Source organism: Semicossyphus pulcher, unplaced genomic scaffold, assembly GCF_022749685.1.
Source record: "Semicossyphus pulcher isolate SPU_LCO1_2020_fin unplaced genomic scaffold, fSemPul1.0.p SCAF_24, whole genome shotgun sequence".
Lineage (NCBI taxonomy): Eukaryota > Metazoa > Chordata > Actinopteri > Labriformes > Labridae > Semicossyphus > Semicossyphus pulcher.
The window spans coordinates 8,946,833-8,973,027 of NW_027211698.1; the positions used below are offsets into that span (position 1 = coordinate 8,946,833).

Consider the following 26,195-nt stretch of genomic DNA (forward strand, 5'->3'; position numbering starts at 1 on the left):
TGTAAAACTTACACTCGTGTCTTGTTAAAGTTTTCCGCAGTATTCCAGTCTGAATAATTTCACAGCAGTTACAGAACTCAGACTACGATGTGTCCGTGCATCAGAAAGCATCAGCTTGTTTTAAGGTCTAACATGACGACGCAGTGACAATAGCAGCATTTTAAATGTTCCAAATAGAGCGCTTTGGAGTTTCATGTCGACTTGTGCTGTGTAGAAGTAGCTCTTAAATGCGACTCACTTTGAGTACAGGAAGTTCTCATCTCCTTCGATTTTTTAACAACTAATAAAAACAACTTTAACCGACGGAAGCGGCAGCAGAGTAGGCATCACTTGTTAAAGAAACAGACGCCAGGAAATCTGCCAATCAAGATAAAAGAGGAGCAGACGACCAACCTGAACAGACAGTAACAGTCACTCATAAACCAGGTAGCATAACCAACATGATCCTTTGTTCCTCTTTAAAATGAACCACCTGACGAGTGTGAGAGTGGTTACAGAGATGTTATTATCATGCTGCATCTCATAAATGTGTTCTCATCATTTTAACACTCGCAATACAAAGACAGTTAGTCACATGGGGCTTGAGACCAGGAGACAGATGGATCTTGACTCAGCTCTATAACATCCTGCTGTAGAGTGAGTTTATTCAAAGCTGACTTTTCAAAATAAAAGCCTGTTTTTTTGTCAGCCTCTCCCTTTATGAAACCTCCTCAGATCAGTAAGGTACAGATAAACACTCGGCCTCGTACATGTCGGTGTTCAGCGTGTGTGAGCGACTCGCACCGTGGGAACGCTTGTAATTTCTAACAGCCGGGAGACTCGGGACTCGGAGACGGAGCCTCCGCGCCGCAGCACTCAGCGCTTTGGCTTCAATTCAGGCAAGTCTAATTGGTCGCCATGGTTACAGGCCGTCTGAATACAGCATCCTCCATCTCCTAATATAACACGAGCGAGGACACCTAACAGTCCATTTCACAGTCCAGCAGCCGGCGCATCCTGCCTCCGTCCGTCAGGTGTGAAGATCGGGAGCATTACTCACTCGCTGCTGATCGTACCCGACGTGTAAACACACATTTACCGTGACTGAGTTACATAACACGACCCGTCTCAAGCTGTTTGAACAATAAGAGCTCTCTGTTTAACTCCTTTAATGTTGTTTGTCCTCACGTGAACCCCAACACTCTGCACCTGTTGTCAGAGATAATGAGACGGGCGCGACGTCCCCGGAGGAAGTCTGAGCGGAGCAGTCGGTGTTCTCCCAGCAGACCTCCTGATTATCATTTCTCCCCGCAGGCGCCCACAACAAGGAGCCAGCGGCCGCCTACTGCGACGCCAAGCAAGGCAGGCAGGCCTACGCCTCCTCAGCCGCCGAGGAGAGGAGAGAGTCCGCCGAGGAGGGAGAGGACGAGGACGAAGAGGAAGAGGAGGAAGGCAGGGAGGAGGAGGAGGAGCAGAGGCCCCTGTGTTCCGGGGTGCTGGGATACCCGGTGGTGAGGGACCACGCGCTGGGGCTCGGGCTGAGCAGCGGCGCGGAAGCACAGGCGGGAGACAATGCGCAGACCCAGGCGTATAAAGGTGACGACACACATCGTCTCGCACACTGTACAGAGAAAGTGGATGTTTAACAGCCTTTAACCTGCTTGTTTAACGGCCAGAAGGGGGAGACTCGTCTGGCTGCACAAGTACAACAGCTGAGTCCTCTTCTTAGCTCATGTATTACCTAAGTAAAGATTAGAGTTTCCTTCTCTCCGACATCATGTTCATTTTGTAAATCATGGTGTCATTTAGAGTAAAATTGAAGATGGGAAAAAGGTCACTTCCTGCTCCAAAGAAAGTAATCTTGGTGGGGGGGGGGGGCTATGGTTTTTGCTTTGATTACATTTATTTCACTGAATATCAATGATTATAATACAGATACAATTGATTGTCATACTTTAACAGGTTACATAAATTGGCCAATAATATCATAATTAGACAGGTTACTAACACCTTGTCTTTTCTCTTTATAAAGACCAGATACTTCAGGTAAAAGGGCTGGGCCTTGGGTGGGAAAAGTGACTTGACTTGGGAGTTGACTTGCCTTAACTAACGACTCGACTTGACTTGACATAACCCGTGACTTGACTTGAGATAACCCGTGACTTGACTTGACATAACCCGTGACCTGACTTGACATAACCTGTGACTTGACTTGACATAACCTGTGACTTGACTTGACATAACCTGTGACTTGACTTGACATAACCCGTGACTTGACTTGACATAACCTGTGACTTGACTTGACATAACCCGTGACTTGACTTGACATAACCTGTGACTTGACTTGACATAACCCGTGACTTGACTTGACATAACCTGTGACTTGACTTGACATAACCCGTGACCTGACTTGACATAACCTGTGACTTGACTTGACATAACCCGTGACTTGACTTGACATAACCCGTGACTTGACTTGACATAACCTGTGACTTGACTTGACATAACCCGTGACTTGACTTGACATAACCTGTGACTTGACTTGACATAACCCGTGACTTGACTTGACATAACCTGTGACTTGACTTGACATAACCTGTGACTTGACTTGACATAACCTGTGACTTGACTTGACATAACCCGTGACTTGACTTGAGATAACCCGTGACTTGACTTGACATAACCTGTGACTTGACTTGACATAACCTGACTTGACATAACCTGTGACTTGACTTGACCTGTAACTTGCCTTGATCAATAAGAAATGGACCAAATGACTCGAGACTTACTTGGGACTCGAGCGAAGATGACTCGGTCCCAACACTGTTCCCCACCCTTGGTGTGACGTCAGAGGAAAATAGCCTCCCCAAAGTACTTTGAATCCCTGTCGTGTTCAGAAACACCAGATTTATTCTGGGCTGAAGATTAAGGAAGCAGCTCTAAAAGCCTTTTTCACATCTCTGCCATTCAAATAAATGTGAACCCTTAACTGATTCTTTTGCCCAGACACCAAAAATTAACTGGTTTCATTTCAGCAAGATAACAGAGGAGCCAGTTTTACGTCTTTGCCAAACACAAACGGAGAATTTCCTGTAAACCGCGAGCGCGTCCTCCAAAGTTTTCCTGCACAAAGCTAATTGGCTCGGGGATTTTTTGGTAGCTTTTCCAAATTAACTTCTAAGCCCCGGAGGAGGAATGTCACACCTATTAAATATCCAAACAAGGATTATGTGTCATTACGGTGAAACCTAAAACCCACTCTGTAATAAGAGGATTATATCCCCGCAGCCCGTCCGGGGTCACTCCCCTTTTGATCGTAGGTCGTGACCAAATAATGGGTTTACAGGAAACATTAGGCCAAATGGTGTTGTTACAGTGTCTGCCGAGTTCGGCCACATTTCAGCCTTTTTAGGACGTCTTTTAATTACGTCTTCAGCCAGCGTGACCCTGTACATTCACCCAGACAAAACAAGAGGCTCCTCCTGTGGATCTCTGCGCTGTTCAGACGGTGAGAGCAGCAGGCTGCACTGAGCAGCTCCCCGTCTGCGCGCCGCCACACGCTGACCGCACATCACCTCCCATCAGAAGCCGTTCTGACAGCTTAAACCTCTTAAAATCTTCACGCACGCTCACAAAACAATGCGCGACCTCCGTGCGTTTTAACTGTCAAGCGCGATTGCGCGCCGAGATAGTGAAACTGTGTCATGTCAGCGTGTTGATTTGACAGTAATATCCCATAATTCAGCTGCCGCAGCCCTAAGAGGATTTCTGCCAGAGAGGAGAGCAGAGTGATGTTGATTCTTGTAAACAGCCGGGCGATGATAAACATACACAAAGTGTCGATTTAATCTCCAGGCATCACTTGCAGAAAGAAAAAGTCTCAGGGTCAGATGTGTTTTCCTCCGCAGGATGGATGTTAAGCTGATCAGCAAAGCTAAACGATGAGACGGCGCGACGCGGGGAGATGCTTCCCCCGAGGCCCGCTTCTAATAACACACATCATTTATACTCCGCGCGCGTGTGTGATTTAACGTCTCTCTGCTCCCTCCAGAGCTCCACACGGAGGAGTGGGCGCGCCAGCGTCCCGACGAGGCCGCGGAGGAGACGACGCCGTGTCAAGAGACGCCGGCCGGGGAGGACGACAGCGACACGGACCTCACCTACGGAGAGGTGGAGCAACGGCTGGACCTGCTGCAGCAGCACCTCAACAGGTGACTCAAACCCTGCACGAGGACATCACTTTCTGTTACACCGCACTTTTAAAAGTTAATACGAGACACCGATGACGATGTTTTGCCAACCCTGAGCGTGCAGAAGGCGACTATTTGTGGCCTCATTTGTATAATCCCTCTGTGGCTTTATCTCCGAATCCCATCATATCATTGTTTGAAAGGATATTATGGAAATCAGGTGGCTTTTCAATGTGGTAAACACACCTTTTAAAGGGAAACACCACCGCACATCTGTGTGTGTGTGTGTGTGTGTGTGTGTGTGTGTGTACAGGCAGAGGGAAGTCAGAGAGAAAATGGTGTTGCTGCTGCAGAGGGAGGTGTTTGAAGTGACTGTATGTAAAGATGGATGACACGTCTCCCATCTGCTCTCATTGTATGAAATTGAAGCCAAAACAGCCCCCGTGACGGGCGCTGCCATCTTGGTGCCGGAGTCGTGCAGCAGAGATCGCTAACACTGTTTAATGTACGGAAAGAAATCGCAAGGATCCCGCACGTCAGCGTGGTTAACAGCAGAACAGCTTCTTGTGTTGGTCTGAAGCAGACGGTCACAGACTGTAGTGATTGTTTTAGTTACGTCTCCTCTCGCCGTTCCTCCTCTACTCTGCTAATCAGGAACAGATCGGCTGCAGGAGACGGATTTTTCAACAGAGCTGTCAATCATCCTTTTGACAGCATCAAAGAACTAATTAAAAATAAACTGAAACAATGAACACTTGGACGTAAATCAGCATGATAAGAACCATGTTTGCGAAACATTTATTTGACGTGTATTTTGATTTTATAGTTTGACTCATGTCCCATCTGTTAACATGGAGGAGGCGGGCTCTAAGAGCTATACTGCAGCCAGTCAGCAGGGGGCGCTAGAGAGGGTTTGGCTTCACTTTCAGGGAGCTGTCATGTCGTCCATCTTTTTATACAGTCTCTGGTCTGATGCTATGTTAGCTGCTACTAGCATAACACCACAATCTCTGACTGAACTGTTGGTGGTTGCGATGCATTGTGGGTATTGAAGGCACCAGGTTTTGACATGGATGAAGTGGATATCTTGGGTTCTGTTGCATCTATTTTCACATATTTGACCGTCCAAAGCGAGTCTGAAATTGTGAATCAGAGGAGTACTTTTAATATTTTCTGTCTCAATATAATGTTGAGAAATGTATGGAAATAAGTATATATTTTCATGTCGCTCGTGACTTTTAGACAACTGCAGACACGCAGGCGTCCGGTTCAGCTTGGTTTCCAGTTTTAAACTGTATTTGTCTCCCTCTTCCTTTCTTCCTTAAAGGCAGGCAGTGCAAACCCCCGCCATTCTGCCTATAATTAGCTGAAAAACCTCACAGAGACATTTCAGGCCAGACACCCGCCGCTGCCGCTGCTGCGTTAATGCAGAGAGCGGATCGTGCGAGCAGGACGTGTGATTCTCGGCTGGTGCACTGATACAGATGAGGGGGAGGCAGACAGGCAGCGGCTGTCTATTTATAGCACGCAGCCATGAGATGCAGACGCATTGCAAAGACGCTTTGACGTCATTCAGGAGGTCTGGATGTTGGGGTGAAGTTGCAGAGTTGCGGTGCAATTCCAGAGTAAAAGGTGCGTGCGTAAGAACGGTTTGTGTGAGGCGGCAGGCAGGGCCGCTGCACCACAGGAACAAGCCGCAGCCAAAGTGTTTATTTGCTGTCATTGTCCTCTAAAGAGACAAACAAGCACCTGGCAGAGCGACAGAGGCATTCCCCTCCTCACCGGGGAGCCTCCACTCGCTCCGTTTGCTCTTCCTGTCCGCGTCTGTCCTCGTTTTCCGCTGACGGACCGTTAAAAAAAACAAAAACAAGGACGGCGTAGAGAAAAGAGGTGATTCACCGTTTCAGACTCTCCTCGCTGTGATGTAACTTGCTGCATTATGTGATGACACACACAGTGCAGGTGTTTGGTATTCTGGTATCTGCAGACAGGCTTCCAAAAGAGCATCAAAGAGTGTCTCTCCTTTGGCAGGACTTTAAAAGAACTGGATGTTAATTGGCAAGACAGAATTTCAAACACAAACGTGAACTTTGAAGTTAAAAAACAGACCGCAGTGACTTCATTTGACCAGGTTAGTGTTCTGCTGCCTGACAGGGTGGTAAATCAAGTTCTTAAATAAACCTGCAGTACATGATGTATGTAATGCACACTTGACTTTAATCAGATTCAACATGTATGTGCTGCATAAACCCTAAGTAACCAAGTAGAGAATGTACAAAGTGCTTTTAATGAGCACATATTGTTAATAATGCTTCTGCACTTGAGTAAGATTTTGAATGCAGAGTTTAGAATCAAATTAGTTGTAAAGAAAAGGCTGTAATACTTCCTTCATAACACTGTACTCCTTATAAACCACCTGCAGTTGTTGGGATGAGGCTCCCCCTGGTGTTTGGTGTCGGTACTGTCCATCCAGCATCCCACAGTGAAAGCAAAGTGTGTGTGTAACCGGGGAAACGGATTAAAAGCATCTTCAGACTGTTTCCAATGTGGGCATTGATGCCTTTCAGCACTACACATCCAATCTATACTGTGTACGCATGCTGTTATTTAGTTCTGTTAATATCCTCCTCACATTAATTATAAGACTGTCACCGATGAGATGAATGTATCGATCCCTCTGTTGGAACGAGGTCGCTGCAGACACACGGCAAATAGAGAACAAGCTGCGGACTAAATTAAACAACTTTCTACTGTGCGCTGACGTGACAGTGAATGCATCACAGCAGGAGGTTTGTAATGGCGCTTTAATCAGTATTTGTATCGATCAGCATCATTAGGCCGTTAATTGTCCTTATCAACTGTAACAGCGACAACAACAGATCCAAACCACATGACTGTTTAAAGATGCAGCGTTCCTCATTGATAGATGTTATATCAGATAGATAGATGAACCTTTATTGATCACACAACCGGGTAATTTTCAGTGTGACTCCGCAGGAAATAGGAAAGAAGAAGAAGAAAGTATGAATGCACATGAGAATTGTGAAATATAATAACGTAGATTATGTTCAGATTAGATGTGTGTTTGTTATTGTTCTACTTGGAGCAGGCTCGGTCGACTGCAGCAGGAAGGAAGGAAGGAATGTCTCCGTCACACACAGGTGAAGCAGCCTGTCGTTGAAGGAGCTGTCCAGTGCTGTTACAGTGCCATGCAGGGGGTGGGAAGTGTTCTCTAGAGCCCTTTTTACGCGGTGGACATTTTTACATCCAACAGGAGGAGAAGCGCAGGTGTTTGTAGTGGCATTAATGATGGCTGTATTCCATTTAGCTGCTTCAATTTCACGGTCCTGGTTGTGTGCATGCTGAGTACCTGTCATGGCTTTGTCAGAGACCTGAACAGAACCGAACCAGCGTTATTGTTAACACGTGTGCTTGTCCTCCTGTTGGATGTAAGAAAGTCCGCTGTGAAAGAAGCCCACAGGCTTCTTACACTGCGGTTCTGCCGGCTCCGCTGTTTACACAGACGCTGTTTAGCCTCTGTTACTACCTCCGATACCTGCTCAGAGGTGGAACGACTTTGCCCCACCTTTCTGCCTCTGTGCGTTTTACATAGAAAATGTAATGTACACACCAGTTTGTTTAGTCTCCTCCCGTCTGCAGTCGTGGTGCTGCTGCTCTACCACTGTATTAAAGATGGCTGATGCCACCACAGAGTCATAAAAGGTCCCTGCAGAGAGTCTCCTCAGCAGATCTGCTCTGGCCTTTCTTATGAGGGGCATTGGTGTGATCTGTTCAGTCCAGTTTATAGTTCAGGTGAACACCCAGGTACTTGTAAGTGTCCGCAATCTCCATGTCCATTCCCTGGATGTTTCCCGGTGTGGGGAGTGGATTTGTGCCTGCGAAGGTCCACCACCAGTCCTGTGCGAGTTCCCCGTACTTCCCATCATTCCCATCAGTGATGAGGCCGGCTATGGCGGAGTTGTCAGAGAACCTCTGTAGGTGGCAGTTTGTTGTGTGGTGGGAGAGGTCTGCAGACCACCATGCTGGACGCACAGTCCCGCGTCCTCGCAAACTGTGGCCCGATGCTTGGATAATCCAGGAGCCAGGATGCAAGGTGGCGATTGACTCCTGTGTGCTCCAGCTTGTTCCTCAGAAGCATGTGCTGTAAAAAACACGATTCTCACAGTGCTCCCTGTCCTGTCCAGGTAAGAGAGAGAGAGAGAGAGAGAGAGAGAGAGATCTCTGCAGGAGGTAGATGACAGCATCATCAATCTGGATGCCTGGCTGATGGGAGAACTATAACGGGTCTAGGGGATGCGGATGGCAAAGGATTGACCTCTCCGGGGGTGTTCATCAGGTGCGATCGGTGTCACTGGCCTGTAGTGGTTGAGATGTTTGGTCGTGAGATTCTCGGCATCGGTACCGAGCAGGATGTGTTCCACAGCTACGGTACTCTCCCCAGCAGCAGGCTCATGTTGTACATGTGTTCTGTAATCCTGCAAAGGATTTGAGGAGCCTGGAGCTGACGGCATCCGGGCCTGCAGCCTTCCTCAGCACGGTTGTCCTCAGTTGTTTGTTCACCTGGCTGTTTGAAAGGGACGGGTCGGAGCAGGGGGACTGTGTGTCGCTGGTGATGGAAGTTGGGGTGGGTCCTTGAAAAGGAGGAGCAGTGAATGTGCAGCGGGGTTGAGGTGGTGTAATCAGTGGGTGTTGCAGCAGGGTGGGTTGGACCTCTGGCCAGTCCCCTGATGGACTAAGGGATGTTGTGCAACAGCTCATCAGCTCTTTGGCACGGTTATGGGAGTCAGTATTGATTGGAAACACTGTTATGAACTCTCTGGAGTAACTGTGCTCTGTTAATGATCTTTTATGTGTAAATGTTGTGAACAAAACCACAAAAAAGCTGAACTTGTAACGTGCTTTCCATGTTTTATTGTGCGTCTGTCGTCAGACTGGAGTCCCAGATGACATCAGACATCCAGGCCATCCTGCAGCTCCTCCAAAGGCAGACCACAGCCGGACCCCCGGCCTACAGCACCGTCACCTCCAGCCCCGAGTACCAGAGGCCGGCCATCAGGGTCCAGCCGGTGTCCGCCATCCAGCCGGATCTCAGCCTGGCTCCCGCTCCGCCTCGGCCGCAGGTATACACAAGTACTCTATCAGTGATATGTGATTACCTTCAGTTTGTGGTGCATAATGAGGTTTTATTTCAGTTTTATGTTACCAGGAAGTGTCATTAAAAGAAAAAAAGCAAAGACTTGGCAAAGGTAGAAGCGTAATTTCCTGTTTTTCTAAGGCCTCAGCAGGAGAAGTGTGTCTGGGGGAAGCAAAAAGGAGTTGGCTAATAAAAACAGTAACTCTGGAAGCTTCCCACCTGATTGGACACATTTGTAAAAGCACGCTGCGGTGATTCAGCAGTCTGTTAGCTTTGTAATAAGCATTTAAAGTTGTGCAAGCTTGATGTAGAGCCAAAGAAGTTGAACTTTGTATCATGTGCGGTAGCTGTGTAGCGTCTGTGCTGAATCGTGACACTGTGTGTCCTGTGCTGCGTGTCCCTCAGAGCCCTGTCCTGGAAAAGGCTCCCAAGAAATCCAAAGATACCTCCCCGGTTCTCCTTCACACAGAGACTCTTCCGGACGGGAACTTTGCGGGACTGCTGGAGGGCGACACGGACACAGAGCAGAGACACACACTAAACGGCGTGGACTCTCTAGAGCAACACAACAACCACCACCACCAACAGGAGGCGCAGAGGCTCCCCTCGAGCCGACAAGCGTCTCTCCCCGACGTCCCCGGCAGCTCAGGAATGTCGGGACTCCACAGGCCAGTTTCTGACCCGGGGCTTCCAGGAAAGTAGTGTCTGACTGAAGGTCTTCTCTCCAGCTCGACTCAGGGTCTAAGAAAGAGACTGAATATGCAAAGGAAAACAAACTGTAGACTTTCTTCCATTCCTTTTGGGAAAAGCGTCCCCCGCCCTTCCAGCTCTCTGATTCTGATGTATAAAGTGCATTTATACAGAGGTATTTATACACTATATTACTAGCACATGTAAAGTGACATCTACCGTGTACATAGTTCAAATAGAACACTGCCAGCAACAGGAGAGGCACCCGACGTGCTTTTTCTAACAGATACGCATGTTTGTGTTCCTCACGGTCCCTTTTGTTTCCCGTCGCACGTTCCCTCACACACACGGCAAGTCACCGGGCGACGGGGTCGATCTCAGCACCGTCACAGGCGACTGTAGCTGCAGGCGTCGCTTTCTACCGCTCCTCCCTCTCCACGGGGAACCGAGCGACCGGAAGGCATTTGAGGCATTTGCGTATTCCGCTCCGCAGCTCCCGAAACGATCCGTCCGTTCCATTTAGCGTGCCTACCGTACACAGCGACAAATCTAAATGAGCGATTGAGCTTCAATCCAGAACACGGAGATGTGCGTCGATGCTGCGTGGACATCCCATCTAGCACAAGACTGTAATCAGTCCTTGAGAGCAATAATAATCTAACGCACAGAATGGTATGTGTTTTAGGTGTAAGCCAAAGCCCGTTGTGTATTGCATTGCTTAGTAAGAAGGTTGACATGCAGAACGCTTCAGTGGACATCTGACGATGTTCAAGACGAGGAAATGACTCCTTAAAGCGGTGGATTTAGTAGAGTAGAGTTCCCACTTAGAAGCACCTGCGTTGCAAGTGTGGGTTTGGAGTTGCAGTCCAAAGTAGTGAAGTCAGTTTGGGGACGTAATTGACTTGTAGCTCAGGCGAGTGCAAAGTTGTTGATTAGAGATTGATATTGGGTCCTTGTTAGGCTTTAGTTTGGACTGAGCCCTTGAGTGTCACTTAGTGAGTGTGAATTGGTGAGGTGAGCTGAGGTGGGCATGCCCTCCAGTGCTTGCTGTTGTGCAATCAGAGTGGATTGGGATCAGCTGCGTAGTGTCCGTGGTATTTAAGCACACACGCACCGCTGGAGCGTCAGCGGAAGCGTCAGCCCCTGCGCTCAGCCTCGTCGCGTGAAGACCGAGTTGGTAAAGACCAGCGAGTCGACCTGCGCGAGTCAGCCGAGCGGGGACGCCGGACGTGTCGGGTCTTCTCTGCCACACATACAACCCCAGGAACACCTCCTCTACGCACGGTCTGTGACAGCTCTCACTCATCCTGATCACGGTAATTCAAAGCTTCATCCTAAACAGATACTGGACTTGGTTCAATTTCTTCTTTCATCACCTGTCATTTAACACTTGTTCACTTCTCTAACCAACATGTGACTCTGCAGAAGCCTTTCTAAACACAGGTAGAACTTCAACCAAGTCCTGTTGCCTTTTAGGATTATGCTTCAAACCCTCCACTTGCTCCTCCGTTACTTTGGACCTTCACAACTACCGATCTGCAGGACAACACTGACAACGCATCGTGCCACTGCTTTACAACCAACCCTAAACGGCACACGTCACTCCAGCTCAATTGCTTCTACGCACCGTGTGCATTGCACCTCTGCACCTGTGTTCAATCTGACTTGATGCGCTTGCTCATGTTGCTTCCTCCTGTCTACACCCTTGCTTGTGCTGTGCTTCTTTTCACCACCTTCTTGGAACATTAAAGTACTTTTACAATCCGTCTGTCACGCTAAACTTATTTAAGTCCCTGGGCGACCTCAACTAAATGTCCCTCCAACTTTTGCCACTTTTCACTGCAACTCCTAATTTGCTTAACAGGAAGTTACTTCCTTAATCTTGATCGCAGCTGGCAGGAACTTAGACTAGCCCTCATGTTTTTGGTTGCATGCTTTAGGTCTTCCATATCTTCTTCAAACAGACCATTTCATACATACAGAAAGAAAACACAATACAGCGTTGTCCGTTCTTTAGGCCGAGGACTCAGCTCAGCCTCCGATAGCCTTAGCTTTCTAAGCCTGCTCTAGCCTTTACAAACGCCAGCCATCCGACGCCACGCAAACCCGCTTCTCCACCGTCACACGTGTACATTTACTGACCGTTTTTACGCTGAACTGCATGTTGACAAATTAAATAGTCATCTTAGTTTTCAAACTCAAACGCGAGCTCGTGTATTGCATGGAGACTGCACTTGACGACATTATACGAGGGTCTCAAACGATCGTGTCGCGTACATATGTAAGGTACGGCACGCGACTCATCCGCACATTTAGAAACGACGTTTCAAACTATTTTTCTAAACTATTTACATTTCTCTTCTTTTTCTATGTCACTTAGTTCTTCTTAAACGCCCCTGATGTTAGTACGTAAGGCCACTGGAAGATCATTCATGCAATGCATAGCCTCTCGATGTAGCAAGCGGGACGTCACGCGTGTGCTGCGTTTCCTGTACGTCGTTTGTCTTCATTTAAGATTGCACGCAAACATTTCCACTTCTCCTCCCAACTCTGAGCTCCTTTCCCAAACAATATTCCTGAAATGACACGGACTTCACTTTCCGGGGCAGTGACGCGTTTTCCTCCGATGATAAGCTTTCTTTCTCCGGCGCACGTGTGCAAGAACAACAGTCGCTAACTCCGCGCGCCTCCCCGGTTGTCCGCTCCACTTTCTGGGGATTTGCTCACTTTTGCACAGAGATTAGAAGAAGAAAAGAAACTTGCTGTACTGGATATCAATGTCACTTTTTAAATCTAGTGCTGTTCACAATTGTTTTTATGCATTTTTTAAATGTTTGCCACTGTATTTTATACAATGCAACACTTAACAGCTAATTTGAATGTTTCTGTTCTTGACTATATTTAAACAAATGAACTATATTGTGTAAATAGACTTGTATAAATTAATAAACAGAATGCATACTGATTAAAAAGTGTTTATTGTGAGTAACAAAATATGATCTTCACTACAACGTTGGGCGTGTGCAGAGGTTGGAATCGCCGCACTCTTCAAAAGTGCAAAAACCCGGCTGTGTTTGAACTCAACGTGGACGACAAAAGCTACGGCTACGTTATCAACATTGATTTCATTAATCCGTGTGGTTTCACATCCGCTCACAGTCACTTTGGCTTGTTAGCAAGTTACACGTCAAGCTAATATGCATCTCATGTAGTTAGCCTCAATGCTCATTTAGAAAACAAGTGCGCAAACATATCACCCTTGAAAACAATGTACTGGCTTTAACAAAACTCATTACTGTATGAAATTCAGTGTCAAAGAAAGTTAACATGTTATCTGTAAATGCTTTACTAAATCCTGACTATGAAGTTATACATTTCATATATTAGACTATACATTCAGAGATTATAATGGCACATAGGTGTCTCACAGGGTCATCCTTTTCTGTACATTCTTGTTGCACTTGCAGTTTCATTTCAAAATAAGACACCCAAAGCGTGATATTCAAAGTAGCATAACATTACTACAACTACATAGTTCTACTAACTCTCAAACCTCCCCTTAGGTGTGCTTTTGGATGCGTTCGCTGCTTTCTCAAATTTCTCAGACTTTTATTTTGAAGGCAGAAATCGCACACATGATGGCTTCAAAGACGGTGACATGTAATCTCCCCCCTCCCTCCCCCATGTTGGCTATATAATTTTGTAAGTGTGTACACACCTTCGGCAACAACACTAAAGCATTACATTAAGCGTTACAAGCGATGGGTACTTTCCTGTAGCGGCTCACGGCAGCTCGTACTGGCAAACATACTGGCTTCCCTTTGCATTCCTGTGAGGCGGTGGTCCAGAATCCACCACTGATTGGTTCCTCAAACGCCCCGACCTCGTGGTGTGGGACACACGCATACACACAGCGGCTCTTTAGACTGACATCGTGCACAGGATGAACTGTTGAAAGGAGACACAGACAGACAAAGTGTCAATGTGGTTTCAACAGGAAATGCTGTTTTAAAGCCACACTGAGCTGTTTCACATGTAGGGGGACTGAAACAGCTTCAATTCATGTGAAGAAGGATGGAACACCACAGCATGATTATGTTTGAGTGTGTATGTCATAACAAATAAAGTCCATTGGAACATTTCAGAGCATAATTGTCCACAGCATCGACACAAGAAGGACTAAATACATGCCTATTCATCAGGTGGAATAACGGACTGTACCATTATTGGGGTTGGAAGAGGGGGAGGTTATGTTAATGTCTACTTCAGCTGTTTCAGGACGCGCTTCACTTTTTGCTAAGTCCATTCTTTGATAAAGACAACAATTGAAGGTATTTCATGTCATTTCTCAGGACATAATCGCAAACTATGTAACAGTACAAGCAGTTCATTCAATGCTAGCAACCGACCCTTCGCTAAGCCCCTACCTTCAACGGCCGATGTCTAATCCTACGTTAGCAACCGTAACTAGGCACGGGAGGCCTGTCAAGCTTTCACATCTGCAAGTCCGACAGCACATTTCCTCAAAGTTCATTAGTCAAAAACTCAAGAGGAGATGTCGAACATGATTTATAAGTTATGGAAATGCCGCACTAGCAGCTTCGTCTATCGAATATCAACAAAAACTTCTTCGTGTATGCTCCGAGTTAAGACGCTAACTAACTTGGCTAGGTTAGCATGTTAGCATACAACACGGTTGAATTTTAATTACAACTTAATCCAGAACCAGTGTATGGATCAAGTCCACGATATGCGAGCAATATCCTGACGTGCTTTAAACGTACTGAAAAACTGGGATCATTTACTTTTGCTAGCAATGGGCTAAAACATATCGCATAATGAAACTTATAGGGAGTCATAACTACACATTAGCTTACATTAAAACGACTTACCCTGCTGTGCCAGAACATTGTTGTTCCTGTTTGCGTGCCGTCGTCCTTTCTGTCTACTTCTCTCTGATGTTTGGGAACTATTTTTCCACAACTTTGCTATCATTTCCCTTCGAACATCTCTCACTGTTAGAGTTCAAAACGCCATAATATTTACATGCAGGTGCGAAAGCTTGACAGACGTAGCGACAGTAACCAAGGGGGGGCGGGACTTAGAGAAGGGTCAATTCGGCTACATTGGAAAATCCCACCACTTACACTACGATGTATCCAACATGAAAGGCCTCAGAGGTATAAAAAGGTTTGCCTAACACAGTTGGTGGGATAGCCCTACAGCTGGAAAATCTGTACAATTCTTAATGTACAGGTGTGGGCCTGGAACTTCACTGATACACAACTTCAGATATTGGAATTGCTATGGGAATTAAAAAGCACATGTCTATATCTCATTCATTCTTCTAAATGTTTACTACTTTTTAGACTCATTTTTGCATCTAACAACACTGATGCAAGCTCAGCGTCGCAGACTGACAATTGTTCCCAATCATCTTACACAGTTAACAGTGGGCTGAAAGGTTTTCCAAGGATGTTTAAGCACCCAGCTCAATGTGAAACTACTTCATTTCCGCTACAATACAGCTACTTCATGACACAGCGTTTGCAGATGGAAGTTTCACATCCTCCGATACAACACCTGACGCTGCTTAACTACCGGTTTGTATCGGCCCGTTTGCAAAAGGGCTTCTTTTTCCCACACTTCGATCCCATTCTTGTGACTGACTCTCGCCCACACGCTGAGTGGAAGCACGCAGCCTTATACGGTCCTTCAGGAGACTCAATTGTGCATCAATTCTCATGAATTCAGATCTCTGCACAAACATGAGTCATGCCTCAGGCTGAAAGGAATCATTGCTGACATGTTTGTGTGGGTTTTCAGACTTTCCATCATGACTTGCAATATTGGTCACTTTGAAATATATTGTACTATTACATGTTACAATTAAAGGAAAGGGCCAATGGGACTTTCAGTGAAGATGCTCTTGCTTCTTTTTCTACAGGTGGAACATAACTTTACTTCTTCTACCCAATAACTTTATATAAGACACTTTAATAGAATTATCTTCACGCTATCTGAAGCAGGAAGTGCTACGAGGTGAAAACAGGACTCACGTCGTCATACTGGAAGTTCACAGACCCCTGCTGCATGGTGTCTCTCCGTCTGAAGGTGTCTGAAACGGGAGCGATAAACGATCACATCATTTCATACTGAATGAAACCACAGGCCATGTCTCCGCCTGCATCTGCCCGCAAGTGGTCGTTCGCCGGATGTGCCGTTTCCTACCTGTGAGGGATCGCAGTTTCACACAGCAGGCCACGTAGTCGTCAAAGAAGATCCTTCCTCCTTTGTTGTAGCGCTTGATGATGGCGTTCAGAGCCTGGGGACTGACGCGGTAGCCTGCACAAAAACGTACATGTGGTTACACAGTTACAGCTGCTTCCTGGCAGACTGACGGCAACAAAAAGCCCCTTCATATGACTTTAAAAGATCAAACATTCTGATAATATCAAATATCCATCGTGTTTAGGCTCTGACCCATAGCGTTGACTGCCTGACTCATCTCGTGAGGCTCCACGGTCCCGCTCCGGTCCTGGTCGAACATCATGAAGTTCTGCTTCCAGCCGTTCAGAGCCTGGAAAAGCTCCTTGAACTCATTGAAGCCCATCTTGCCCGTGTAGTCCCTCTGATGGAGGCCGGGTTAAGCTTGGATAACTGCTGACCGGCGTGGACTACAAAGGTGTGAGTGTGATAAAAGCAGCCGGTTATGCTGGTTTGACGTGGAGCTGCACCTACGGTAAACGTGTTTAAACAGTGAGTATGAATAGAGGCGAGAGGAGGAGGAGGAGACGGTGAATCAGCCGGCTCGCTGTTACGTAAAGGATACATCCAGCATTGCGATCATGATCCTGCAGGTCTCCAGGCTGAATGCTGTGAAGACAAATCACACAGAGAGTCAAAGGTCCGTTTATATTTATTCTAAAGACACCAGAACAATCAGATGCTGTAGAAAAGAAGTGCACGTAGCCACAGTAGTGACCATATTTGGACAGCGCTGGTAAGTATGACATGGTAGCAACTTGTCTGTCACAGGCAGCCAAGCCCAAAGGCACACTCTGCCTTGTCATCTATTTTACTCTTAATGAGACCATAACTGAGGAGATTAACATCATGCTGTTTTCAATTACACTTCAAGCTAGTGATTGTGACGATAATAACTGACAAGTGGGCTTATTTTCCCATCAGGTTTCATTCATTCAGAATCTCTAAAAGCACCGCCGTTCTGGCTTTACTTTGGAAACCAAGAGGCTCCATCCACTTCTCACTACATTACACTCCACTTGATGTCATGGCACACGTAAAAGTACTCAACAACAAAATGCAGTTTAGCATCCAACCACAAGTGTTGAGTACAGTGCAAAGCTATGGAGGGAGTAACATACAGTATGTACAGTAACTGTGGCAGATATTGGATGTTGGTCCATATGTACACAATAAGCAGTTGGATATGAATACAATATACATTATATATATATACATACGTGTGTGTGTGTGTGTGTGTGTGTGTGTGTGTGTGTGTGTGTTATATATATATATACATATACATATACATATACGTCTATATACATATATATACACACACACACACACACACACATACACATATATATATATATATACACACACACACACACACACATATATATATATATATGTATATAATAACCAACAGTGGTTGTCACAGTGACACAGAAAGGTCACTTCTAAACCTCAGTCCGATAGAAAAGGTACCTTACAAATACAAATGACAGGCAGGAGCTGCTCGACCTGCTTTCATATCTTGAGGCATGTTCACTAAATGTCCTGCAGGTAAAGTTCTAACCTCAGTAAGCCTAAACAGGAACATGCAAGAGGTCTATCAGTCTTTTTTTAAAAAGTCACTGACACCAAAACAAATCAGCACCCAAGACTGTATGCACAACCAAAACACAGCTCTGCTTACAACCTACTTAGAATTGACTGTTGAAATGAAATACTATGTTTGATTACGAGGCCATAAATCTATCTGAACCTGTGCCTCCTGCTGCTTTATGTTGGTGAATATTTTGCTAGAGTGTGTCAGACAATCCCCGTACACAACTGGTTTAACAAGCCCGTGCTCACTTCCCCCTCGTAGTTATGGGATGTTTCAATGCAATGAAAAGAGAACTTCGGTTACATCAAACCTCTGAATGACTTTCGCAAGCTGCTTGTCACAATGAGAGCTTCACAAATTCTGGAATTCCAAGCTCGCTTGCCCCAGCCTTGCATACTATCTACCCATCATGCATTGCGTGGCTGCAAGGACACTTACAACTGACAACTTCACAACTGAGCTCAATTTTTAATCTTTACACCATAATCCAAAACTAATCGTGCAAAGGTTACATGAGGATGGGCAAACACGTGATGAATCGCACCCACTGTTGATTCAACCAACATGATGTCAAGCATAGAAAGTGGCATCCAGCCTGCTCTTAGTAGTGTGATAAGATCCTTTATGAATACAGCCCTCGCTGTTCATTTGTTCCATCCATGGTATGATGCATCTGCCTGAAACCTACTGAAGCATTGTAAAATAACTCATGGGAGCGGTATACAAGAGGAGCTAGTGATCCTCTTTTGTGGATGTGAGAGTTGTGAACTCACGGGTGTAGCTGCCGGTGAAACCAGACTGAGTCAGACACCGCTGGAGCTCCTCCGCATCGACCTCTCCGTCCTGTAATGAGCAGGGGGTGACAGTCATTGACGTGTGACTCTCACACGGATAAACAACGCTCTGAGGAGAGCGGCCTGCTGGTCGTGTGTGAAGAGATGTTAGCAGAGAAACCCGCCGCACTGCGTGAGCTACCAACAAACCGCTATGATCAATGAACACAGGGTTTACTCATCTGAAATCATGTGCATCTAAACATGGAAACATTTACATAAGAAAGCCTCAATAAAAACAATTACTCATATTGTTATACAAGTGTGTGTATATGTATTTTGTGTACAAGCTGTACTAACACACACAAGGAGGAAGTGTTTACAGCTCATTAGTGTGAGTAAGCTTGTTAGCTTACAGTTAACACTGTTGGTTTAGTGGACAGGTTATGCTAATGCTAACACATGTCCACCAGGTAACGAGCTAGGACTGCCTAAAGGCTACGAAATATGGATATTTCTCAGTACACAGTTTTGTAAACAACTAAATAATGATCAAAAACATTACTTGCATCACTGACACTGCATCTTTCACTGTGCGTCATTTGCACTGGTTAAACTTCACATACTTGAAGAAAACAAGTTAAGACAGAGCCTTAAAATCTGTCAAGTGTGGCGCAACTCATCTGTTCAGTGGAAACCCTCCACAGAGATCAAAGACTCGTCCTCTGTCTGAACTTAAAAAGTGAAAGTGAAACAAAGCTACGTGCGCGCTATAAACTCACCTGGCCCGCGATGGCTGTGAAGTAGCCCCACATTGGATCATTGGCAGCCGGTGGCGGGGCGCCGTATGTGCCTGGAAAGCCTCCTCCGTAGTGGGCGTATCCTCCCTGGGGCGGCGCGCCTCCCATCGGCCCACCCATGTGGCCGGGCATGTGGCCGCCCATGGGCCCTCCTGGCATTCCTTGGTGCGGCATCCCTTGAGCCGGCATGCCTGGCATCGGACCCCCATACTGAGGAGAGATAAGAATGAGACGGGGGATTACATTTGTAAAGCCGCCAAGAGTGAATGAACATTCCTTAATGTGTTAAGACTTGATCTCAGCTGCCAGATTATGTCAGAGCTCCACAAATGTTTGAGTGCAAAAAAACCAACCTCACTAACTGTGTAACTGTGTGCAAGTCCTCTTAAGTGTGTTTTCTTGTCCTGTTTTTGTCCTCATTGTTTATATTGTTATGTTAAATGTCATTGGGTATTCCAATCTCATTTCCCCAAAGGATTAATAAAGTCATCTTTCTATCTATCATCTATTTATCTTACATACACACAATATAACTCGATTGTATCATAAGACAGGGACTACTAGGTTTCACACTAAAAGAACCACCTCAAAACTTTGGTCAAACTCACTGTTGCCTTCGTTATACAGGCTAATAACTCCTACTCGTTACAAAGACACGTCAGACCAATTTGTAGTTGTTTCACTGGCTTCTAGGCCAAAAGGAATTTCCATGACTGACCAAACAATAGAATAAAAATAGAACTAGGTGTGTCTTTGGTCCATGTAATCAATTAAGAATGTACAGTGTCAAAGCATTCAGCCACAAACACATTCAACAACACAGAGTAGCCTATATTAAAAAGGACAGTATTTTGGATGCATGTGAAAGTCCATATAAAACTGTGTAGGCTTTAAGAATGCTGAATCAAACATATGACACTGCAGGTGAAGCGTCCTGTAGGCTAAAGGCCAATGCTGGTTCTGCTTAACCCTACAGGATGTAGAGGATTATTTTTATCGCAACCAGCAACTGGGGAGCAACCAGTAGGGACTGAAAACACCGGAAGACATTTCGGACTTAATGTCAATTTCTATATATGTATATTGATGCTAATATTTCTCCAAACTTACAAATACAACTGAAAAAAAGTCATATTTTGCGATAACAGTCCATATGCATATCTACCTTGCAACCAGACGAGAGGGAAAACCTATAAGAGTACATCTTGTGACTAATTATCGGAAATGTACAGAAACAGGCGCCTCAGGTTAGCTTTTCTGCTAACCAACGTACCGAGTTCATCGCTACGAAATATACTGTAACGTATAATTTACTCACCCCGCCGTATCCTGGATAAGCCATTTGGTAAAAATACAGCAAACTGTCACAGGTGTAAATGTTTCAACTGCTAATTACAGCTAACTCTGCTACACACGGTTGTAACTTCCGACAAGTCTGAACAGTTGCTACATCATATCCGAGAGAGCGGAAGCTGTCGGAAGTGCGTTGATTGATTGAGCCGATAACCAAAGGGTGAGGAGGATGAGGCTAAGACCCGCCCACTGGCTGTGTGCGCGTCCTTTATGGTGCTTTCAGGAACTCCTCGGAGATTCAGATCACACGAAAGAGACCCTCAAAACTTGAGGAACTTTTTAAAAATAAAAAGCAACTAAGTCATTAAAAGGATTTTTTTTTTAATTAATTAAAACTGTTGATAACGCCCCGTTAATCCCTGAGTGTTTTTGGAAGTGTGAGTTTTTGACGAGGCAACATTCCTATCTTTCTAAAAAGTCCACTTTCCCAGTACTTGAACGCCTCGTTGAAGCATTTCCAGTGTTTTTTCCTCGCGATGTTATCAGTGTTAAAAAAGGGTATTTCTGGTCGTTGAACACAGCAAGTTGATTGTACAAATGCTAATGATGCGCAATTTCAAATGTTTTCCCCTTCGCAATGACGAGGATCCTGTTTACATGTTGTTCAACCTTCACTTTAGGAAAATAATTCGGCTGTCCTCAATGCCTTCAACTTACCGCTAGATGGTGCTTTTGAGACTTTTTTTAATACCGTATAAACATAAACCAAATGTATTTTGATTTGTGTAACTTTAGGTAAGGCGAGGGGATTTATTTGTGTAGATACATCTTAACTGAAGCAAAAAGAAACTTAAAGTGCCAACATTAAAAAACCCATGAAGAAGAAAACAAAATACTTTAATACATTTACTAACATAAAATAAACATTTGGGGAAATATATCAATTTTAAGCAGCACTTTAATGTTAAATATCATACTCCGTCTACATCTATCAGCTGCTTTATGGACCTTGAAAAAATAGCTTGACAAATAGCCCGTATGACATCCTCCCTGTCAAAGACAGTCATCTGTGATAGAAATGTGTGCAAGGTGAGAATCCACAGCCCTGACAGTAATTCGAGGAGCAACATCTGCACCACATTTCACAGTAAAAGTCAGAGGAAAGGTGCTGTGAACTGAACAGAAAAGCAGCCGGTTGGGTTTACAGGGGGTGCAGGTTGGGGACAGTGTGGGTGGTAAAAGGTGAAATGATGTCACAGCTTCCTGTTGATCTTTGTGGTGTCTCGCAGCTCTAACGTATCCAAACATCTGTAGTGGAAAGCGCTCGCTTTCTAACCACAGGAGCAGCCAGACAGAGCTGGCTGTGGCCGACAGATAAGCGTGAATGTTGTCACTAACAGTGCTGTGGCTGCATGAGGGAAAACACTGGCAGCTATAAAAGTAAATATGTTTAAAAATCCTGATAACATGCAGAGGTATTTTTTCTGTTACTGTAATGAAGCACAATTTACTGTGCTGTCACGCTTCACGTGTCTCTGAGTTGTTAGCGGTTCCGCCAAAAAGACATTTCCTAAGACGTAGTTTCATTTCAATAAATGTTTAAATGTCAAAGAGTAGGAGTCAGCAAAGTGTACAAAACGGACATGCTTTTTGTAGCATAACAAAAACTTTCTTACTCTGTTTTAAGGGCCAGGCCCCTAGGAAGGAAACCACTGGACTAAACAGGTTAGCGTCTAGTAGTAGTAGAAGTATTAATGATAGTAGTAGTATTAATGATAGTATTCATAGTAGTAGTAGTAGTATTAAAGATAGTAGTAGTATTAATGATAGTGGTCATAGTAGTAGTAGTAGTAGTAGTAGTAGTACTGATAGTGGTCATAGTAGTAGTAGTACTAGTAGTAGTAGTATTAATGATAGTAGTAGTATTAATGATAGTGGTCATAGTTGTTGTAGTAGTAGTAGTAGTAGTAGTAGTAGTAGTATTAATGATAGTAGTAGTATTAATGATAGTGGTCATAGTTGTAGTAGTAGTAGTAGTAGTATTAATGATAGTGGTCATAGTAGTAGTAGTAGTAGTAGTAGTAGTATTAATGATAGTGGTCATAGTTGTTGTAGTAGTAGTAGTAGTAGTATTAATGATAGTGGTCATAGTAGTAGTAGTAGTAGTAGTAGTAGTAGTATTAATGATAGTGGTCATAGTTGTAGTAGTAGTAGTAGTAGTAGTATTAATGATAGTGGTCATAGTTGTAGTAGTAGTAGTAGTAGTAGTAGTATTAATGATAGTGGTCATAGTAGTAGTAGTAGTAGTAGTAGTAGTAGTATTAATGATAGTGGTCATAGTTGTAGTAGTAGTAGTAGTAGTAGTATTAATGATAGTGGTCATAGTAGTAGTAGTAGTAGTAGTAGTAGTAGTATTAATGATAGTGGTCATAGTTGTAGTAGTAGTAGTAGTAGTAGTATTAATGATAGTGGTCATAGTTGTAGTAGTAGTAGTAGTAGTAGTAGTATTAATGATAGTGGTCATAGTAGTAGTAGTAGTAGTAGTAGTAGTAGTATTAATGATAGTGGTCATAGTTGTAGTAGTAGTAGTAGTAGTATTAATGATAGTGGTCATAGTTGTAGTAGTAGTAGTAGTAGTAGTAGTAGTATTAATGATAGTGGTCATAGTTGTAGTAGTAGTAGTAGTAGTAGTATTAATGATAGTGGTCATAGTAGTAGTAGTAGTAGTAGTAGTAGTAGTATTAATGATAGTGGTCATAGTTGTAGTAGTAGTAGTAGTAGTAGTATTAATGATAGTGGTCATAGTAGTAGTAGTAGTAGTAGTATTAATGATAGTGGTCATAGTAGTAGTAGTAGTAGTAGTAGTAGTATTAATGATAGTGGTCATAGTTGTAGTAGTAGTAGTAGTAGTATTAATGATAGTGGTCATAGAAGTAGTAGTAGTAGTAGTATTAATGATAGTGGTCATAGTAGTAGTAGTAGTAGTAGTATTAATGATAGTGGTCATAGTTGTAGTAGTAGTAGTAGTAGTATTAATGATAGTGGTCATAGTAGTAGCAGTAGTAGTAGAAAGTAGAGCTAGAAGTCATAATAGTTGTATAAGGAGTAGTAGGAGTAGTAATTAGTTGTAGTAGAAGCAATAATAATAGTTGTAATATTAGTGGTTCGAGTAGTTGCAGTTACAATAATATTAGTGTTAGTAGAACAAACAGTAATAGTGTTAGTAGTTATTGTAACAGTAGCAGCAGCGGTTCTGTGGTTAAAATGTATTTGTGCAGAGGTAGTTACAGTGTTGTGGGCAGCTGCTGCTACAGAACGTTGAGCAGACACACACGGTGCTGTAAAGATGTTAATAGAAGCTTCACTGACCCATTTCTAACGCCAGCGATTTCCTCACACTTCTCCAAACAATAACTTTCAGACGCCAACGCTTTCCAACCTCGGGCCAAGAATGCAATTACAGCGCTGACACTTACAACACATCTGTTGAAATCAAAACCCAAGCACCCCTGTTTATCCTCTGAATAAACACCGGACATTTCCCTGACAAGTCAAGTGATTTGTAAGTGCAAAAACCCAGCACTCATTTGAGGATATAAACAGTATCGTGTGCTGTAAGTATGACAAATGACTGCACGTTTAACCCAGTTCCATTAAGGTTGTGAAGCATTAAAGTCAGTGTGTGTCAGAAACTATTACATTTGGATGTTTTAAATTATTTCTTATGATACAAATGAAAAGAAAATGAAAGTATTTGCTGATTCAAATATGTTTTTTTTCTCTCTGTCCCCACACACCAACAATATCTGTCCAATAAGTGTTCAAAGTAGCACCTATAAACGTGTTTTGTTGCCCTTAGTGTCAGGTAAATGGAGGCATCTCTTCAAACAAGCCGTGCTGCATTAGGGGACACATCCACTGTCTATTTGTTTGCTGAGGATGTCCGGAGTGAGGGGAACAAGTGCACAATATGATGTCTATTCCTCATAAAGGCACAGCTTTATATTTGTTAAGCTTTTAACAGGCTTTTAGCATTTAGTGTCACTGGTCAGCACTTACAGTATGTACCAAGAGAAAAACTTCCACAGTCTGAGGCAACATGGACTTAAATAGCCTCTTATTAGTCACCCTAGTAGTTCTTCTGAAATACTTATGACTCACTGTAAGCCTTTGCATTATTCCAACGAAAAGTGAATGTTACATTTTTTAACTTTAATGTTCCCCTTTTGTTTGTAATCATTCCCACGCTGCCTTCGGGAACTAGACTGATACTATTAATGATTATGTAAATACACTCGAAGGCATTTTATGACAGGTTATTAGCCTTCCTCGTAGCTGTGCAGCTGTTACGTTATCAGTCAGCTAACAGTTATGTGAAGCTATCTGAGGTATTTGTGGACTGTCATACCTGGACTAAACTGTCCACGAGACATTTGAAGGGAGAAATCTGGAGAAAAATACCTTTAGTTAAAAAAAAAAAGTGCTTTAAATGTCAGTTTGACTGAAAGTAGTAAAAACGTGCAGTCACAAATTAGCGCTTAAAAGAGGCTACAGCTATGCTAGCTGTTCTGTGAGGCATAGTGCTCAAGCTAAATGCTAATATCAGCATGCTTACATGTTCACATTGACAAAGCTAACATGCTGATGTTAAGTAGGTAGAATGTTTGGTACATCTTAGTTAACAGTGTTAGCATGCTAACCTTTGCTAATTAGTGCTTAACACAAAGTACTGCTGAGACTGAACTCATAAAACAAAACATTGAACGTGTGTCTTGTAAGTTTTGCTGACCAGCAGCCCCCGTCACCACAAGGGACATTTACGAGATTATGTTAATTGCTCAATTACAGTGTAACAGTCGCACTAGTACAAAGTGACTCAGAGAAATGACAGCTGAACAGCAAGGTAAGCTAACATTAGCCACCACAAGATACTGGTCATACATGACCTAGCAGGCTGTAGGAACAAAACCACTGTTTATTGAATTGAGAAAGGTGTTATGTGACGTGTTATGGATAAATAATTAAACTTTTCACTTGTAAGAAATAATCTATTTATAATTTTAAAAGTTAAAGTCTCACTTTGAAGTAGTGTTAAAGCATACAGTGGGCAGGGATGTGGCTAGGACTTTTTTGCAATACCCGGGTTATTAGTCTGAATCATCTACGCCAGATAATTTTTAAAATGTCTGCAGTATATAAATTCTTTTTTGGCCTACATTCATTTGTATATTTTTTCTGACTAACTTCTCTTTTTCGTATTTTTGCTTCAGTCAGCTTCCTTAGTGGACCAGCTAAAAGCTCAAACAAGATGTATTTCAAAATTTTCTCAGGCTAAAATACATTCAAGTTCACTAAGTCTAAAAATATTTACCATAACCTTTTAAAATCTACCAGGTGTCACCTTTCAATACAAATTATTAAGCAGCGTGCAGCTAATCAGACTGATTGACTTTG

At 44.0% G+C, this 26,195-nt stretch overlaps 2 protein-coding genes across 2 annotated transcripts in view; one reads left to right on the top strand and one right to left on the bottom strand.

The window, feature by feature from the left end:
* Positions 1 to 11,227, top strand: part of LOC138603722 (voltage-gated inwardly rectifying potassium channel KCNH7-like) — an 85,687-nt gene extending 74,460 nt beyond the window's left edge. Inside the window, exons 14-17 of the mRNA XM_069675618.1 lie at positions 1,294 to 1,575; positions 4,031 to 4,190; positions 9,121 to 9,310; positions 9,730 to 11,227. Coding sequence (XP_069531719.1) covers positions 1,294 to 1,575; positions 4,031 to 4,190; positions 9,121 to 9,310; positions 9,730 to 10,026 — 929 coding nt within the window. The 3' untranslated portion in view covers positions 10,027 to 11,227. The remainder of the gene's footprint in view (positions 1 to 1,293; positions 1,576 to 4,030; positions 4,191 to 9,120; positions 9,311 to 9,729) is intronic.
* A 1,746-nt stretch (positions 11,228 to 12,973) lies between these two features.
* On the bottom strand, positions 12,974 to 20,892 carry LOC138603723 (grancalcin-like). Its single transcript, XM_069675619.1, has 8 exons — positions 20,767 to 20,892; positions 19,431 to 19,658; positions 18,649 to 18,718; positions 16,847 to 16,890; positions 16,498 to 16,645; positions 16,246 to 16,359; positions 16,074 to 16,132; positions 12,974 to 13,962 (listed from the first exon to the last, which is right to left on the bottom strand). Exons 1-8 carry the CDS (start codon positions 20,788 to 20,790, stop codon positions 13,936 to 13,938), a joined length of 714 nt encoding a protein of 237 aa, XP_069531720.1. The 5' UTR covers positions 20,791 to 20,892; the 3' UTR covers positions 12,974 to 13,935.
* Positions 20,893 to 26,195: the final 5,303 nt, after the last annotated feature.

What these genes read in the sequence shown, in the direction of transcription:
- LOC138603723 (XM_069675619.1), bottom strand. Translation starts at nt 20,790, where the DNA reads ATGGCTTATCCAGGATACGGCGGG. An exon ending in TCACAGCCATCGCGGGCCAG is followed by an intron (nt 18,719 to 19,430) that starts GTGAGTTTATAG and finishes TGCTCATTACAG; the next exon opens with GACGGAGAGGTCGATGCGGA. An exon ending in TGAACTTCCAGTATGACGAC is followed by an intron (nt 13,963 to 16,073) that starts GTGAGTCCTGTT and finishes TCCTTTCAACAG; the next exon opens with TTCATCCTGTGCACGATGTC.